We start from the raw sequence: 17767 nt of genomic DNA, 5'->3' as shown, positions 1-17767 counted from the left end.
CGACATAGTTTTGTATCATCCGCAAACTTGATTATATTACAAGATGTTCCATCTTCCAGGTCATTTATAAAAATATTGAACAAAATGGGACCAAGAACCGAGCCCTGGGGCACGCCGCTGGTCACCTTTTCCCATTCTGAGAATACTACCTGATAATATGACACACGACCTACTGTTGCTGGAACAATGGTCAACTACTTGGCAGCTAGGCTTCAAAGTTAAAAAATGCAAGATGATGCACCTGGGTAAGAGAAACCCGCGTAGAACTTATGTACTAAATGGTGAGACCTTGGTTAGGACCACGGCGGAACGCGACCTAGGGGTGATCATTAATGAGGACATGAAGGTTGCCAATCAAGTGGAGACGGCTTCCTCCAGGGCAAGACAAATGATGGGGTGTATCCGCAGAGGTTTCGTCAGCAGGAGACCTGAAGTTATGATGCCGTTGTACAGAGCCATGGTGAGGCCTCACTTGGAGTACTGTGTTCAGTTTTGGAGACCACACTACCGAAAGGACGTGCTGAGGATCGAGTCGGTTCAGCGAACGGCCACCAGGATGGTCTTGGGGCTCAAGGATCTCAAGTATGAAGAAAGGTTAAAAAAATTGCTCATGGGACCCTCGACCACCAGAGGGCATCCGCTGAAAATCAGGGGAGGGAAGTTTCATGGCGACTCCAGGAAGTACTTCTTCACCGAAAGAGTAGTGGATCATTGGAACAGACTCCCACTCCAGGTGATAAAGGCCAGCAGCGTGACGGATTTTAAGAGAAAATGGGATACTCACGTGGGATCTTTAAGGGAGTAAATTCAGGGGAGGGGATACTTGGAATGGGCAGACTTGGTGGGCTATAGCCCTTTTCTGGTGCTTTTTTCTATGTTTCTATGTTTCTACATTCGGGGCAAGAGGGAGCCCAAGCCCTCTTGCCCCGTGGCACCCCTGACCTCCCCGACACTATCGGGGCAGGAGGGAGCCCAAACCCTCCTGCCCCGTGTTACCGCTGAACCCCCAATGAAGATCGTGGCAAGAGGGAGCCCAGGCCCTCTTGCCCAGTGGCACCCCCGACCTCCCCGAAACTATTGGGGCAGGAGGGAGCCCAATCTTCCTGCCCCACAGCACCTCCGAACTCCCCGACAGGATCGGGCAGGAGGGAGCCCAAGCCCTCCTGCCCTCGACACAATGGCTCCACGAACCCCCAATCACCCCCCCCCCCGCCAACCTGCAACCCCCCACCGACCCCCCCCCCACCCTCACCCCCCTTCCCTGTACCTTCAAAAATGTTGATCGGACGGACGGGTGCCAAGCCTGTTCGTCCGACAGGCCAGCCATCCGTTGAATGGCTGGCCTTAGGACCTGATTGGCCCAGTCGGCTCAAATCCTGCCCACAGGTGAGGCCTGAGACGCCTGGGCCAAATGGAATAGGCTCAGTAGGCTTAGGCCCAGCCTGTGGGCGGGGCCTTACGCACATGGGCTTGGGCTCCCTCCTGCTCTGATCGTTGTCGGGGGGGGGAAGGGGGGAAGGGTGGATCGTGGCAGGGGAGATGAGCCATTTCTCCTGCCACGATCATTGCTGTAGGGGGTAGGCAGGTTGTTGGGGCCGCTGAGCTGATCGCAGCAGCCACGATCAGCTCAGTGGCCCCTTTTCGGCACTTATACCTGTTTTGACTTGGTCTAAGTCAAACATTTAAGTGCCGACTAGGCAACCTGCCTAAAGTTTTGGTTATACCTGCTGCATGCCTAGGTCTAGGTCGGCCCACCTCCCGCCCTTTCCCCTCCTCTAAAAATGCCTCTTTTCTCTCTGTGCATTTAGAGGCAGGGGAAAGGCCTAAGCTGGTTTTAGATACGTCTAAAACCAGCTTTGATTATGGGTACTTGGACAATCAGGCTTTTTGATCATCCAAGTACCCCATTTAGGCCACTTTTTAGACATTTTTTTTATTATTATTATTATGAGCCCCATAATGTTTTATTATTCTGACATTATTAGAATGGCAATTTTATGCTGTTTTTCATTATAATTGTGATATGCTAGCAGCATACTATTTTTATTTTATTTGTTTAATCCTTTTATTTATTTCTCTTCTGTTAGAGTGAGTGGGGTTCGAACCAGGAACATCAGGGTAGAAGGCTTTAGGTTTAACCAGTGTGCTACAGAGTGAGCTAGCAAGCTACATAGCAATTGTAAAACTAGGTCTTATAGGCAATGTAAGGAAATCTACTTTTGAGCATAGTTTAGGCTTCAGATAGACCTGAGTTCTATGGATGGAACTTAGGCACAGTTTAGACATCCTTAATGGGATCTGCTAAATAGCTCTCTGTGCTTTTATTTTTGCTTTATTAAGAACAAAATACTTTTAATAAGCCACCACATAAACAGGGCACATCAATACAAAGATATTGCTTGCAAAACTTTCTATTTTCTGGGCAAACAGTAATGGTATTTGCTAATTAAAGGAAAAGCTCCATTAACTGAAACACAGCACATGAAAAAAACAGCTTTGTGCTTCTTGCTAAAAAGCTACCCTTTTTTTCTCTCTAAAGACTGCTCCAAGGTCATTCTTGAAACAGGTGGATTCAGCAAATAAAGCACATGACAAAAATATATAGATTGCATATATAACTTCATTTGCAAAAGGTTAAACTAAACTAAAGCTTAGCTTTATATACCGGGTCATCATTCTGAGAAAGCTTGACTCGGTTTATAAGCAAAGTTTCAAAGAGATTAGTTTCCAAAATGTTAAAAATAATAATAATATAATAATAACAGTTTATATACCGCAATACCATGAAGTTCTATGCGGTTTACAAAAGATTAGAGAAGGTACAGAGTAATTGGACTTGAGAGCGGAAAGAGTGAGTGAGCAAGGGGAGAGTAAGGGGGAGAACAGGTCAGTTGTCTAGATATTTCAGGAACAGGTATGTTTTCAGACGCTGCCTAAATTCTTCGTAAGTAGTGGGCGAGAGCAATTGCTCTAGGTCTTTACCCCATAGGGCCGCCCGGTGAGAGAGAAGGTGTTTGTGGTGTTTTTTCAGTTTGCAACCTCTAACTGGAGGGGAATCGAAGTTTGAATGTGTGCTTCTCTTGCGTTTGTTGGTACAGAAGCAGAAAAGGTCCGATATGTATTTGGGGGCTAGTCCATATAGTACTTTGAAAGAGAGGCAAGCGAATTTAAACTTTATGCATGCTTCCATCAGCAGCCAGTGCAACTGCCGGTAGTAGACCTTAGCATGGCTTTTACTTCATTGCAAATGGAGGTTTGCAGCTACATAATGGTGACCTCATTGTGAGATCATCAAGGTGCACCAGCAAGATAGAATGCCACAATTAAAATATGTGCTGGGGGGAGCTGGTTGGGATTTAAACCCACAACCTCTGGAAGATGGGCTCAGGGCTTTTACTCATTGAGCTATAGCAGCTTCCAGACAGGTGTCTCTGACTGCCCTGTGATACGATAGCTTTAAAATTTCATGACTGGCAACAACATTCCTGTAAACAAGTCAGCCTATCAATCCCTTGCTCTGCTGAAAGCTCCCTGGAAGACCTCCCCTAAGGATGCCCTCTCTCCCTTCCTCCCTCCCCTACCCCGGGCCAGGACCGCACAGGTCCAGCTCTTAACTCTACCTCCTGGCTGTCCACTTGTGCTGCTGCTACTTCCTCCACAGCCCCATGACCCAAGCATCTGGGTTTGTCATGTCTCAGAGACACAGCAGCAGCAATCCAAACACCCACCAGCCTGCTTCTCTTGTGGTGATTGAGCTCCCAGCTGCATGCCACTCATCACTGCAATAACAATAAGATTTTTTTTCTGTTACTCTGCTGTGCAACATGGCATGCAGCTGTCTGCAGGACCTCACAGAAAGCCCAAGTACTGAGGGAGACTCCTTGAAGTGGCAATAGCCTGTGGGGGTAAAGATCCAAGTGGAATTGCCAGAATGCAATACTGTGGTGTGTTCGGCTTGGCAGTGAAGTGGTCCTGGGTTGAGGAACAAGAGTGAGACCCAAAGCAGCTCATCTGGACTTTACATTACAAGATTGTTGGCCCGGAGGAGACAGAAATACTGTGTGGACATTGATCTCGGTTGGTAAAGGGAGAATGATTGTGAATGTTTATAGCAAAGACCAGACTTAGGGTTTCAGCTTGGGGGAAGAAGTGGCCTTAGGCTGAGGGATAAGATGGGACATGGAGTGGCTCATGACAGGTACAAAAGGTTTTGTTGTGAAGAGATTAATCAATCCCTCTCTGGGTTCCCAAAGTGATTGTATACTGGAAATGTGTCTGAAGAAAGGCTTTGAGAGACTCTTGTAAATAGTTTTTAAAGTTTGGAACAACTCAGATTTTCAAGTAATCAATTTTTCATCAGCCTTAGCTTGATTTCTTTTCAATTAAGTAAAAGTCAGTGTGAAGTAATTGGACACCAGGAAAAATTATACCTTGGTCTACTGAGGCAAGTCTGACCCAGGCCTGCACCCAGCTCATAAAAAACTTTGTTGTGTAGATCCTGGTCCAGGTATCTGATCTGAAGAGCTAGCTAGTGCACAAAGACATTGTGAGACCAAGATTACCACATTTTTCGCTCCATAAGATGCACTTTTTTCCACCCAAAAGTGGGTGGAAATGTCAGTGCGTCTTATGCAACAAAGATACAAATTTTTACACCCACCCGTACCTTTTTAAAACATCCTCCCCCTCTCCTCCTCCTACCGTCAAACCAGTGCCTGAGCTCGCTACCACCAAATCCCACAACCTCCTTCTTTGGTCCCCTGACCACATTGGACACAACTTCTCTCCCCTCACAAGCGTCCTGCATGTGTCGGAAACACGAAGCTGCTTCAAAAGAGGGCGAGACTTGTTGCGGGGGATCTCCAGTAGGAAACCAGAGCTGGAGGATGGGAGCAGTTCTTACAGTGCTCATGTATGAATGTAGCTCTCTGTGAGCGCCTTTGTACCCAGGGTCCGTCTCCCATTCACTTCATTAAAAAACATTCAGCGCAGCCGCTCTTACTGTCTGTCTGGGCTGATGCAGCTAATGCCCTCACTGACACATGCACAGGCCGGCAGCATGAATTTCTGTGTATGACAGTGAGTAAATCTAATGCTATTGGAGGTGGATATTTTTCATTTGTTTTATTTTGACTCTAGAAAAAGTGAATAAAATATGGAAGATGATTATTGAACAGACAGGCAAACAGGAGGACACCTTGCCTTAGAGTATATGTAGATAACAAAAGACACGGGCAGGTGTTTTAAAATGTACTGGATTTAGAGGAGGAAAACAAGAAAAAAAACATTCTGTACCCTGTCCCTCCTCCCTGCCAGGCTCTGTACCCTGTCCCTACTCTGGGGTGGTCTAGTGGTAGGCTGGGACAGCGTACAGAGCCTGGCAGGGAGGGGGGGAACAGGATGCAGAATATTTTTTTTCTTGTTTTCCTCCTCTAAATCTAGGGTGCGTCTTATGGTCAGGTGCATCTTATGGAGCAAAAAATACGGTATATAATCAACTCCTGGAGGCTGAGAATTAAACTCAATTTCCCACCCCAGGGAAACTACTGGACCCTGCCAACTTATCTTCCCTGGCACTTCTTTCAGATCCTGTAGCCGTTTCTTTCGCTCTGTCTGTATCAGTTGCTGGGAGGTCCTCTCTCAGGACTGCTCCCTGAAGGCTTCTTGACTCAGGGCCTCCCTGACCTGTTCTACCTCTGGGCATTTAAGTACCTCCCTGCCTAAGCCCTGTCCCTCTGACTCAGCAACTGTAACTCCACCTACACTAAAGGTGGCTCACTCAGTGACAGAGAGATCCTATGGGAAACATCCATGTAGTACCCACTTCCTCACATACACTAAGAGCCAAACACTTTTTTTTGGAGTGGTTACTATACATCAGTGTCGTTTAACATGTCTTCCCTAATTTAATATTACAGGGGGGGGGGGGGGGCGATGACACCGTACTCTATAGTAAATCAAAAATAGATTGTATCCACCTATAATTTGTCCTCAGTGCCTATGTGAAACTACAAACAATTTTATCAAACAGGCCTCAATCCACCAGGATCTGAACCCCTGAGGAGGAAATATTCCTTCCTATCAGAGTTACTACCGTATTCTCAATAGACTTTTTCTGGTGGTGATTCTATAACTGTGCATCTGCCTTTGCATGCCTCTTGAACGCACAAAATTACAGAATTTATACTACTTATGAGTGTAAGAGAGCAGTTACTTGCAAAAATGCTAACAGGGTACCTAAGCACTATTTTGTAAGTTTTGCACATAAGTGGCAGAGCCAATAAATGCAAGGGATGCATTTGCATTAGCTAAGCATAGGAGGGGCATGGGCATTTTATTTATTTAAAACATTTATGTCCCGCATGTCCCATATCTATGCAGGTTACAAAAAACGACATTCATAATAAAATCACACAAACTAACAATCCAAAATTAACGCACTTTCAATTTCTCAGTACAGTCAAATGTACATAACTTTAAAAAGATTTAAAAAAATCAATCTTACATGAACTGATAAAAACAATTCCCCATCACAAATAATAAGCCTTCAAATATAAAAAAGTAAAAAGGAGGCGATCTCTGGAATGCGTTGTCAGAGGATATGGGAAAAGCAGTTAATGTAGCTGGTTTAAAAAAAGGCTTGAACAAGTTCCTGGAGGAAAAGTCCATAGTCTGCTGTTGAGATAGACATTGGACGGTAGCATGGAATACTGCTACTATTTAGGTTTTTGCCAGATACTTGCGACTTGGATTGGCCTCCATGAAGACGGGACACTGGGCTAGATGGACCATTGGTCTGATCCAGTAAGGATGTTCTTATGTTTTGATGAACAGTATCACGGAGAATGTTCCATAGTTGAGGATCCGCCAAAAAGACGAAAACAACTTGTTGTTTTAACTATAGATCGTAAAGGCGGCACAACCAATAATTGATTAGACAGAGATTTCAGAGAGAATGGTGGCACATAGGACTCCAATAAAGAAGCCACTACTTTCGGTAGAGTTTGATGCAGGACTTTGTACACTAATACCAAGATCTTAAATTGAATTCTCCAAAACTCTGGAAGCATAATTTACTGAGTACTGTTAAGTGGTGTGAACACACAGTTATGCCAGCTCTATGGCTGCTGCAACTATGGATGCATAAAATTGCTCCACTTATTAGGCTAAGAGTTTTTATTCAAACGGAAGAAAAAGCCTCAGGTTGGTTCTGGTAGAGCATAAATGCTCAAACCGCCTCCATCCACATCATTGGCTGAAAAAAAACTTTCGTGTAGAATAACCAATTGCCACTAGGCTCATTTTAGTGTGGGACAGATGTTGAATAGCAAAACTAATAACTGCGTTATAGGGTTTAAGTGGCGTCTTGTTTATAGCCAACGTTTCATGGTAGTGTACCGTTTCTTCAGGGCTCTTAGACTCCCACTGTCTTTACACAGTTCTGTGAAAGTAATTTTATGAAAAAAATATATCACTTGTCTTTCTTGAATATTATAACATTCTTAAAAGGTAGAGGTGCTTGGTTTCTGCAAAATCTCTGAGGTTTTTCTTCTCTTTTCAGGCTTTTAAGTACTACTTTGAATGATTATTTTGGACTGATAGTAACTACAATAAATGTAAGATACACCAATTTTGGATTCTGTAATAGAATCTGGTGCTCAGATGTCATTTTAGAATAGACTCTCACCTCAGGGAATGAGGTGCAGTCATTTATAGCAAAGTCCACTTAATTTGTATTTGATAAATGATACTGACCTCTGCATTTGCTTGTTTTTTTTTTAAGTATTTACTTCAAAAGTCACCTTTTTCTGGTGGAAAAGGATTATCCTTTATTTACACAAAATAAATGAGTTTCTCAGAGTTCCATGCTTGGCTGGGCAGAGCCTTTCTTCAGCAGCTTAACTGCAGCATTACCACATTTAGCCGAGGCTTTAATAATTTTTAATGAAATTAAAAAAATGTTTTTCTAATTCTAAGTGTGCACTGTTCAAGACAGCTGAATTTTCCTAACTCGCTTAAGAGGAACATTAGCTCAGAACTAACAAACTTTAGCAGGTTAACAGCCAGCTGGCTGGCCAAAACTCCATAGAAACCTTTGTGCTCGGACCGAACAAAGACAGGGAATAGTTTACAAGAGAAGGTTCTTCTCAGAGCTTCAAATAGCTGAAATGAGAAGAAATTGAATTCCTCTTGGCTTGCTCACTGATACTTTCTGCATTTAGTCCTCAAGACGACAGAAAGAAAATCTCGTATCCCTACCAACACAGCTTTGGCAGGTCTCCACACAAAAAGAAAAAATATATATAAATTCTAGATTTCCTGAGGGTTGAAAACCTACTGCTTGAGAAACTTATACAGAAATCCAAAGATTTAAAAAAAATACAGACTGATATTCCAGGACAATGTGTAATAGATGAGGGGGTATTTACAACTGCAAAAATGTGAAACTTTGCTAATTTTTATAAAAGTGTGGGTGTTTCTCTTTGAAAATTATCACAGAAATTTCAGGTGCACATTTACACCTACTAACTTTTAGCTATATTTTCAGAGTTCAATTACACACAAAAGGGCTGATTCTATATAGGGTGCCTAACTTGCCTCCCTTTTACAAAACTGCAAAATCAGTTTTTAGCTCAGGCAGGCGTGCTGAATGCTTTGCGCTGCTCCCGATGCTAATAGGAACTCTATGAATGTCAGGAGCAGCGCAGAGCATTCAGTGTGCCAGCTGGCGCTAAAAACTGCTTTTGTGGTTTTGTAAAACAGGGGGGGGGGGTTAATTGGCAAAATGCTCTTAATAGCCACAATAATAGGTAAAAAAAAATTAATTGGCCAATAGGTGCATATTGCATGGTGCCTAACGCCTAAGTGGGCGTTTCTATGGGTGAAGTGGGCATTTCTAAGAGCAATTCTCCAAAAACTTAGGCCCTCTTTTACAAAGGCGTGTTAAGCATTTTAGCGCAGATTTAGCGCATACTAAATTAACACATGCACTAACTGCTAACACGTCCATAGGATAACATGTGCGCACTAAAAAGTTTAGCGCACCTCTGTAAAAGAGGGGGTTAGGCACCTGAAATGTACACCTATAAAACCATGGCCTACACTTCAGGCACCTAATTTTTTTTTTTTACAAAGGCACAATTCTGTAAACGGTACCTACATGCGATTGACACGCGTCCGGTGCCATTTTTCTAGGCATCCCCTGGCCGATTTAGGCACCATTTATAGAATCACCCACATACTCTTTTCTGTTTGTAGCTATTTCAAGCACTCTGGCTGCTGATTACCTGACTCTGCTGTTCTACCGACCATCCCAGAATCTCCATTCCCAGGATCAAGGCTTCCTTAGGTCACCTCCAGAGAACGCTGCCTAGAACACTGAGATACCACAAGAACGCCGTTTCGCTCATGGAATTTGGTCTTCAGACCTCTGCCCAGTATTGTAAGACTGCCAGTAGAGGTGCTTGGTTTCTGCAAAAACATCGGAGGATTTTCTTCTCCTTCCAGGCTGATAGTAACTACAATAAGACAGTAAATGCCAGTTTTGCCTTGCCTCTGTTTTACCATAGCATATATTCTGGTAAAACCTGGCAAAACACTAATGTTTTAAAGCAAATCAATACCGATGAGGGAAGAATAAAAACTTTTTGTATCTTTTATTGCTCATATGTACATGCATAACCTTGCATTTCAATAAAAATAAATTTAAAAATAAGAGGTAAATCAATAAGTCCATAAGAAGGGCTATACTGAACATTCATATTCTATTCGATGTGGCCCTGAAAAGTGCCCTGAATATATCATTCGTATTTGGCAGAATAGTAATTTAAATACGAATAATCCAGGTCTCTACTGTGCTAAATCCTACTGAAAACACCACTTTGATTTTCGATTTCACATTGCTTCATTTATTATTTGTTATGTTAAAGCTCAATGTCCATTATTCCTATTCAGCCAAATAATAATATATGCTATTTGGTATAGCCGAAAAATATAAATGTTAATATAAATCTCTCCCTACCCCACATCTTCCAGCTGTGAGCAAACTAACAAGCATTCAGGCTGTCACCCATATATAAAAATTACTTGTTCTAAAAACAAAACAAACCCCAACCACCTCATTCTCTTGGGTAACGGACTAGTTTATTCATAGATATGGCTTTGAAAATTGTCCTCCAAATCTACCTGCACAACCTAAGAAGCTGAATAAGTGTATTAAGGTGGTTCATATACCATGCAATCAATTTTTGTGGTTCTCCAGAATGACAAGCTAAAAAGAAATCAATACTTATTAAATCAAACAACAGAAAGGAATGAAAATGCTTTTTCTTCTTTTAATGGGATTAGAGACCGTCTCCGACTGTTACAACCGAGACAAAAAGACAGGTATCAAAGATGCGAATGGAAAGATGTGATCATGTAACCCATATCTTACGAGAGCTGTACTGACTCCTGCTATCCAAGCAAGGTAAATTTGAACTTTTGCCCTTGGCCCACAGAAGTTGCTATTCTGGGATGCCACTGCACCTTTCCTGTTATCTGTGGATTTATCAGTTGGAATTTAGGTGGCTTAGGTAGGTTGCCAGATGGGTGGGGCATGGCCTATGGAACCAATTGCTATAGGAATTAAAAAACCGAGCATGGCTAGTTTCGTTTCTGTAAATTGGTCGGAAATTGGACTTTAAAGCAGGCATTAGTGGCTGTAGAGCGATAGGAGGCTGGCCTTTAAGTAAACAGTATGCTGTTACTGTTACAACATTGTTTCAATTATTTAAGCTTGTATGCCTTATTGATATATTTTCGGAAATACAGAGACAAAAGACCTACACATGTATACCCCAGAGAAAAAGCAGGATAGTGGAGATGAGGGAGACATTTAAATACCTCCAGGGTATAAAACAAAGATGGAAAATAATTCTGTGACAAGGAGTCATAGGATGAGGGTGAAAGGGCAGACTTGGAAGTAATATAAAGGAACTATTTCTTTACAGAAATGAAGTGGGCACATGTGGCAGCCTCACAGAGTTGACGGAGACAAGGACACTATTAGAATCAAGAAAGCAGGGAACAAGCACCAAAGATCTCTGAGGGGTTGTAGAAACAGGGCTGTCAGTTTAGAGATAGACATACTGTGTAAACTATAGGTGTTCTTGCCATTATCAGGCTATACATTGTAACAAAATGAACAGAGCCTCTTTAAAACTACAGTGGTACCTCGGTTTACGAGTGCACCGGTTTGCGAGTGTTTTGCAAGACGAGCAAAACATTCGCAAAATCGGCGCCTCGGAAACCGAGCGCACTTCGATTTGCGAGCGCCCTCCCTCTGCGAACCGGCACCCTCCCCACCGCGATCCGGAACCCCCCCGCCGCCATCGGGCACCCCCCTGCCGCGACCTGAGGTCCCCCCAACCCACTCGAACCCTCTTCTTACTTTGCTGTAGCCTCCGCAGCGGCACCGGCACCAGCATGTCCTGTGCGTGGTGCCGGTGCCTGAAGATCTGCTTCCTGTGCTGGGCCTTGAGCATGTGCGCATGCTCAAGGCCTGAGAGTTCACGTCGAACGTGACTCTCACGTCGAACGTGAACTCTCAAGGCTCAGCACAGGAAGCAGATCTTCAGGCACCGGCACCACGCACAGGACATGCTGATGCCGGTGCCGCTGCGGAGGCTACAGCAAAGTAAGAAGAGGGTTCGGGTGGGTTGGGGGACCTCAGGTCGCGGCGGGGGGGTGCCCGATGGCGGCGGGGGGGGTGCCCGATGGCAGCAGGGGGGTGCGGATCGTGAGGGGGAGGGTGACAGTTTGCGGGGGGGCCGTCGGGGGGAGCAATGCCGGTTCTCATGGGGGAGAGCAGCGCTGCTGGCCTCGGGGGGGGGGGGGGGGGGGAACCTATCAAAGCGAGTTTCCATTATTTCCTATGGGGAAACTCGCTTTGATAAACGAGCATTTTGGATTACGAGCATGCTCCTGGAACGGATTATGCTCGTAATCCAAGGTACCACTGTATTCTTAAAAAAAAAAAGTGTGTTATAAAGACATGGTTAACACACAAAATATTAACAGAGATGCAAAATTTTCTAAGGAAGCTGATCTCACATCACAGTCAGGACCACACACGAAAAAGGCATAGGTTTGAGCATACTGTGTAAATATATCGCAGTCACCTATCACTTTTTGTTCTTTTACTTGTTTAGATTTTTATTAACTTTGAAAACCCAATAAATAAAAATTATATATAAAAAGTGTGTTATAAAGACATGGGGGTCCTTTTATCAAGCCGCGCTAGCGAAGTTAGCGCGTCAGAGATTTCATCATGCGCTAACCCCTGCGGCAGGCTTAAAAAACTAATGCCTGCTCAATGCAGGCGTTAGCGGCTAGCGTGGCAGGCGGTAATACGCGCGTTAAACCCCTACCGCAGCTTGATAAAAGGACCCCATGGTTCACCCACAAAATATTAACAAAGGTGCAAAATTTTCTATGGAACTTGATTTCACAATCAGGACCACACAAGAAAAGCACTAATTTTTTGAGTTTACTGGTCTATTTTTTTTTTTTTCCACGCAGGCCTTGACTCTCCAAGCAGATAAAATGGCCAACGTATTCCAGCTTAACTTTTCTTTCCATTAACCTGACTCTACAAATAAAAAAAATGCATCCACAAAAAGTGCATATCCAGGTCAGCAGCTAGAAAGACTGTAAAAGTCTGCAAGCTGACATGAGAAAGTGCTGCCTTACCACTCTCTCTCCCCAGTATCAAGCTGGAAAGGCAACCCCTCTCCATGCTACAACTAACTATGGGATCCTTTGCTAAGCAGCGTCAGGTGCTAACATGCATCTAAATGCAGCTTAAAATGGAATATTGCGGGACACGCTCAGATGTCCTTCAGTAAGTACCATTTTAACACGCTAATCCATGTGATAAAAAATTTTTTTTTTTTTTTTTTGGGGGGGAGCATGCGTATCAGCACATTCCTGCAATAATCACTGTACAGCAACGTAGCTGTGCTAAATAACTGGTTAGTAGAGGATTACCATGTGGGTGCCGGTAATTTTTATTAAAGGCAATGGTGCTAATAGCAACATTAGCATATGGCCTTTCAAACAAAAAGAAAAGAAAAGTGGCCATTTATGGCTGCAGCAAAATTTGTTGCCTTAGCGTGTGTGGGGGGGGGGGGGGGGGGGAAACCCACGCAAGAATTATAAGAGCCACTTTTTATTGGAACTTGGTAAAAGGGTCTCTGTATTATCAGGCTGCTCTAAGAACCCTAATAATTTCTTTATAATGTCACTGGGGTACTAATAGTTAAATATTAGTGGAAGTCAGAAAAATATTAGAGTTCAAATAAAAGAACTGTCTTCTCATTCAAATTGGTAACCAAACTTCAGGATTGCAACCGTCACGTTTGAAAGTCACTCAGAGGTATAGAGTTCTTCAAGAAGAGAGTTGCGATGTTCATTTGAAAAGATTTGTAAAGATAAGAAAAAACAAAGTATTTTCATACAAGTGTTTGAAAGACTGTAAAGACATTTATTTATTTATTTACTTTTGTAATCAAACTTGGAGCATAACCAGAACTAATAAAGTTGCAACGACTGAAAAATATACTTTGGTTCATCACTAGAGGGCGCAACTCTCTTCTTGAAGAACTCTATACCTCTGAGTGACTTTCAAACGTGACGGTTGCAATCCTGAAGTTTGGTTACCAATTTGAATGAGAAGACAGTTCTTTTATTTGTGCTCTAAGAACCCGGCAATAGGTTACGGGAGCTTCATATAGCAGACACCCATCCTTTAGGAAGAAGGAACACTAAATTACATTTTACTGCAGGCTATTTTGGCGTTAGCACACAGTAAAACCGAAATATTAGCAGACCCGAAATGAAAATCTGAATGATATTTTTCAGCCAACACACCACTACCAAGACAGTGTAAGTTGTGTGTTAGCTAGCAAAAATAAAAGAATGTTGGACCGAACCTAAGTGCTTCCAACTAATTTACCCCCTCTTCTGTGCTAGCAGTTTTTCGCACAGAGAGCCGCGCTGAATGGCCCGCACTGCTCCCGACACTCATAGGAACTCTATGAGCATCGGGAGCAGCGTGGGCCATTCAATGCAGTTCGCTGCGCTAAAAACTGCTAGCACAGTTTAATAGAAGAGAGAGTTAATCTTGAAATTGAATGCATATTTTCTTAGAGTGTATAAAAGAAAAATGGGATTCATTAGGTCCATGGCCACAAGATTAACCAAGCATGCTAAAATGAAAACCAACTGTGCATTTTTATCCATCTCTAGACTGAGAGTTAATACTTTGCATTAGAGCCAAAATCCTGAATTCCTTTTACTAATTATCTACTTTTGCGGTTTGCTGATTATTTCTTTCTGCTTTTCATTTTCTCCTCTCAAGATCCTCATTACCTGTACATGTTCATCTGTTTTCATCACTGTACCGAGTACATGTTTCATTCTTGTACTAGTGCATGTTGTAATTTTGAGCATAGCTCTGGGGAATCAGATGGAACATAATGGAAGATTCCAGGTGGTCTGCATGAAAGGTTATACCAGTGTTAATTTAAGAACAGAGGGCCCTGAAGAAAAAACATTCTGTATGAACTAAGGGGAAGATTCTCAAAACTTTAACGTGGTCACTAAACCAATTCCAGCTAGCTTAGCGTTCATGTATTTTAGTGGTGGATTATCAAAATGGTTTACTGTGGTCTTTTCTGAGCATCCCAGCAGTCTCTGACTCTGTCATGTAAATGTATTACAACGAGGTCATTAATATGAGCCCTCTGGGCAATTCTCTATTATCGCCAAGTGATTTCCCTAACTAGAGAATGACACGGGGACAAATTTCTCCACATCCCCGCAGGAACTCATTTTCCCCATTCCATCCCAGCGAGTTCTTTTCCTGTCCCTGCCCCATTCCTACAAGCTCTGTCCTCATCTGCACAAGACTCAAATGCTTTAAAATCATAAAAGTTTGAGGCTTGTGCAGTTAAGGCAGAGCTTGCAAGTGGGAGGGAAAGCAACAACATTTTCGGGGATGGGGAAATTGAGTTCCTGTGGGAAAAATTTGTCTCCATGTCATTCTCTATCCCTAACCCCGATGTCCTACATTTGTGAGCAAAATTTTCCAACAGGTCTGAGCTGTCTTAGCCTTACTTTTTGGACAGTGCCTGAGCGCTGATGGGCTCAGGCACTGACAGGAAAGTAAGGCTTGACAGCTCAAACCTGCCAGAAAATTTTACCCCCTGGCAGCAGGACAGATGCCCACTCCCTCCCGCTGCTGCCGTTAAGCAAACCCCCATGACCCCCCCCCCATGGCAGTGGGAAGAATACCCACTCTCTCCTGCCACCAAGCAACTCCCCCCACCAACCCCCTCTACCCACTCCTCCTGCCATCAAGCAACCCTCTCCTGACACCCCCTGGCAGCAAGTGAGATGCTCACTCCCTCCCCGCAGTCAAGCAACCCTCCCAACATCCCTCCAGCAGTGGGAGGGATGCCCATTCCCTCCTGCCACTGTCGTTGTACCACTGATGACCCCCCCGTGCCTCCCTGCCCCCCCCCCTTATCTTGTTTACGAAGGCCGGCCTGAGGGATGCCTCCTTCCTCTGGCCATCAGGCCTGCCTCTTCAAATTAGTGGGCCTTCTCCTCCCCAGTGCATCCTGGGATGGTCCAGGTTGCTTAAAGCCCCTTGTATGGGCAGGGCAGGATTAATTCTTCGAGGGCCCCTAGGCACACAAGTACACTGGGCCCGCTAGCCCTGCCTATGCCCACATCCTGCCCCCATTTATTTACCTGTTTTCTTATTTACTTCTTTATTTCCACTTGTATTTCTTTTTTTCTTTTATTATAAAATTCTAAACAAACAACAAAGATTACCATACCAGTGCCAGTGTACAGTTTTAGTTCTATGTAAGCCCCAAACATAAATCTCAGAATAAATCCTCTCTTCCTTGCCTTCCCACCTACCTGCCCAGGACTTTAACTCAGAACCCTTTCCATACATATATATGTGTTCAAATGCATTGTACAGCAGTAATACTATCCAAAACATAAGTCTATATTAATAACAAAGTTTGCAACTCCTCTCAACTGCCTCATTCTATGTTGTCCAACTTTAACCCATATGTATAAACAACCAAATATGTAACTCCTCTGGTACGTTCCATTTAATGTATGTTAATTTGTAACAAAACAACAAGGCAAGCGGTCCACCCAAAAAATCCAACATGGAACAAAAGATCAGCAGACAATAAGAAGATTCAAATCAGGTTTATTTTTCAAGGTGCTCCCAGGAAACATGCCTGTTGCATTTCGCCAAACAAGGCTGGTCAACGCTATCAGAAAACCATGCCTTTCAAACACACAGAACCACCCTCACCCAGTATGGAATAAATAATCACAAACTAACCCCCCTCTTTTTTTTTTTTTTTTTTAGAAAAGCATGGAAGAGAATTTTAGCGCTGGCTGGCAGGCTGAATGCTCTGCACCGTTCTAACGATCATAGGAACCAAACCAAAGGAACAGTACAGTAAGGGGTGAAGAAACAGTGGTACATATCCCCCAATGCTGAATAAAATATAAAGTTAGCAGATGTAAATTTGAAAAAAGAGAAATAACAAATCACTTTACAAATTAACAAATAAAAATAAAACAAAATATGATAATACCATTTTATTGGACTAATACATTTTTTAATTAGCTTTCAGAGGTCAAACCTCTTTCCTTAGGTCAGTAAAATATACTGCTGTTACAGTATCCTGTCCTGACCTGAGGAAGAATTTGGTCTCTGAAAGTTAATAAAAAATGTATATAAATAAGTCCAATAAAAGGATCACTATTTCTATTGCTAAACATTTATCAACACAGCGGAAAGAAGACTTTGTGTCAGCGATTAGCAGCCAGCAGCAGGGAGGTAAGATAGCAGCGGACCGGGGGAAAAGAAGGAGGGAGGCTTTTTTTTTTTTGCACGGCAGGTAGGGACAAGAAATGATCGCCTGTCTCCTGTTGTCCCCGAGCACAACTTTGGGACACTGTCCCTAAAAATGGGACATTTCGGCGTCCCAAAGCTGTGGGTGAGGACAACGAGACAAGGGGTCTGAAAACGGGACGGTCCCGTTCAAAACGGGACGTATGGTCACCTTACACATCCATCATCTGCCCTGCTCCCTTCTGTCTCCCTTCTCCCATCATCTGCCCTGCCCCTTCCTTCCCATATCCTTCATCTGCCCTGCTCTGCCCCCTTCTCTCTCTCCCTCAACCCCAGGCCCATCTCACCACTCACCTTTCACTCAAATTTCTTTTTTCAAACGGAGATGGCGCCCCTCAAGCATCGATCGGCAACACCCCCCCCCCCCCACTCGGCGGACCGATCGACAACAGGACCTCCCCCCGCATCGACGAAAAGCATGATAAGCAAGGGATGTGGGTAAGAAAGGCAAAAGCAACTGTAATTTTGCAAGCAGTGCTGCTTGCCCAAAGCTTCCCCTCTGATGCGCCCAGGTGGAAACAGAAAGCTGCGTCAGAGGGGAAGCTTTGAGCAAGATTGCAAAATTACAGTTGCTGTTGCCTTTCTTACCCGCGTTCCTTGCTTATCTTACATTCTGTTCATGGGAGGGGCCGCGTTGCTGATCGATGCTGGGGGGCCCACCGCCGTTTGAAAAAATAATTTTTCCTTTGTTGATACCCTCCTTCATCGGGCCCCCCCCTTACCATTTTGGGCCCTAGGCACGTGCCTACTGGGCCTATCATTTAATCCGGCCCT

At 43.8% G+C, this 17767-nt stretch overlaps 1 protein-coding gene across 9 annotated transcripts in view; it reads right to left on the bottom strand.

Annotated features, from left to right (window-relative positions):
* Positions 1-17767, bottom strand: part of PLEKHG1 (pleckstrin homology and RhoGEF domain containing G1) — a 298003-nt gene that overhangs the window by 230139 nt on the left and 50097 nt on the right. The window contains exon 3 of one of the 9 annotated variants that reach the window (XM_033937880.1): positions 14413-14538. The exons of 7 other annotated variants lie outside the window; for them this stretch is intronic. Coding sequence is in view for 1 of the 2 variants with exons in the window: in XM_033937875.1 (XP_033793766.1) it covers positions 9288-9312 (25 nt within the window). In the remaining variant the exon portion in view is untranslated. Of the gene's footprint in view, positions 1-9287; positions 9489-14412; positions 14539-17767 lie in introns of those variants that run through there. One more of the 9 variants, XM_033937875.1, reaches the window with a different exon arrangement.

The sequence above is a fragment of the Geotrypetes seraphini genome, chromosome 3 (genome assembly GCF_902459505.1).
Source record: "Geotrypetes seraphini chromosome 3, aGeoSer1.1, whole genome shotgun sequence".
Classification (NCBI taxonomy): domain Eukaryota; kingdom Metazoa; phylum Chordata; class Amphibia; order Gymnophiona; family Dermophiidae; genus Geotrypetes; species Geotrypetes seraphini.
The sequence above is the reverse complement of the archived record's forward strand: the minus strand, read 5'-3'. Positions and strand labels throughout refer to the sequence as shown.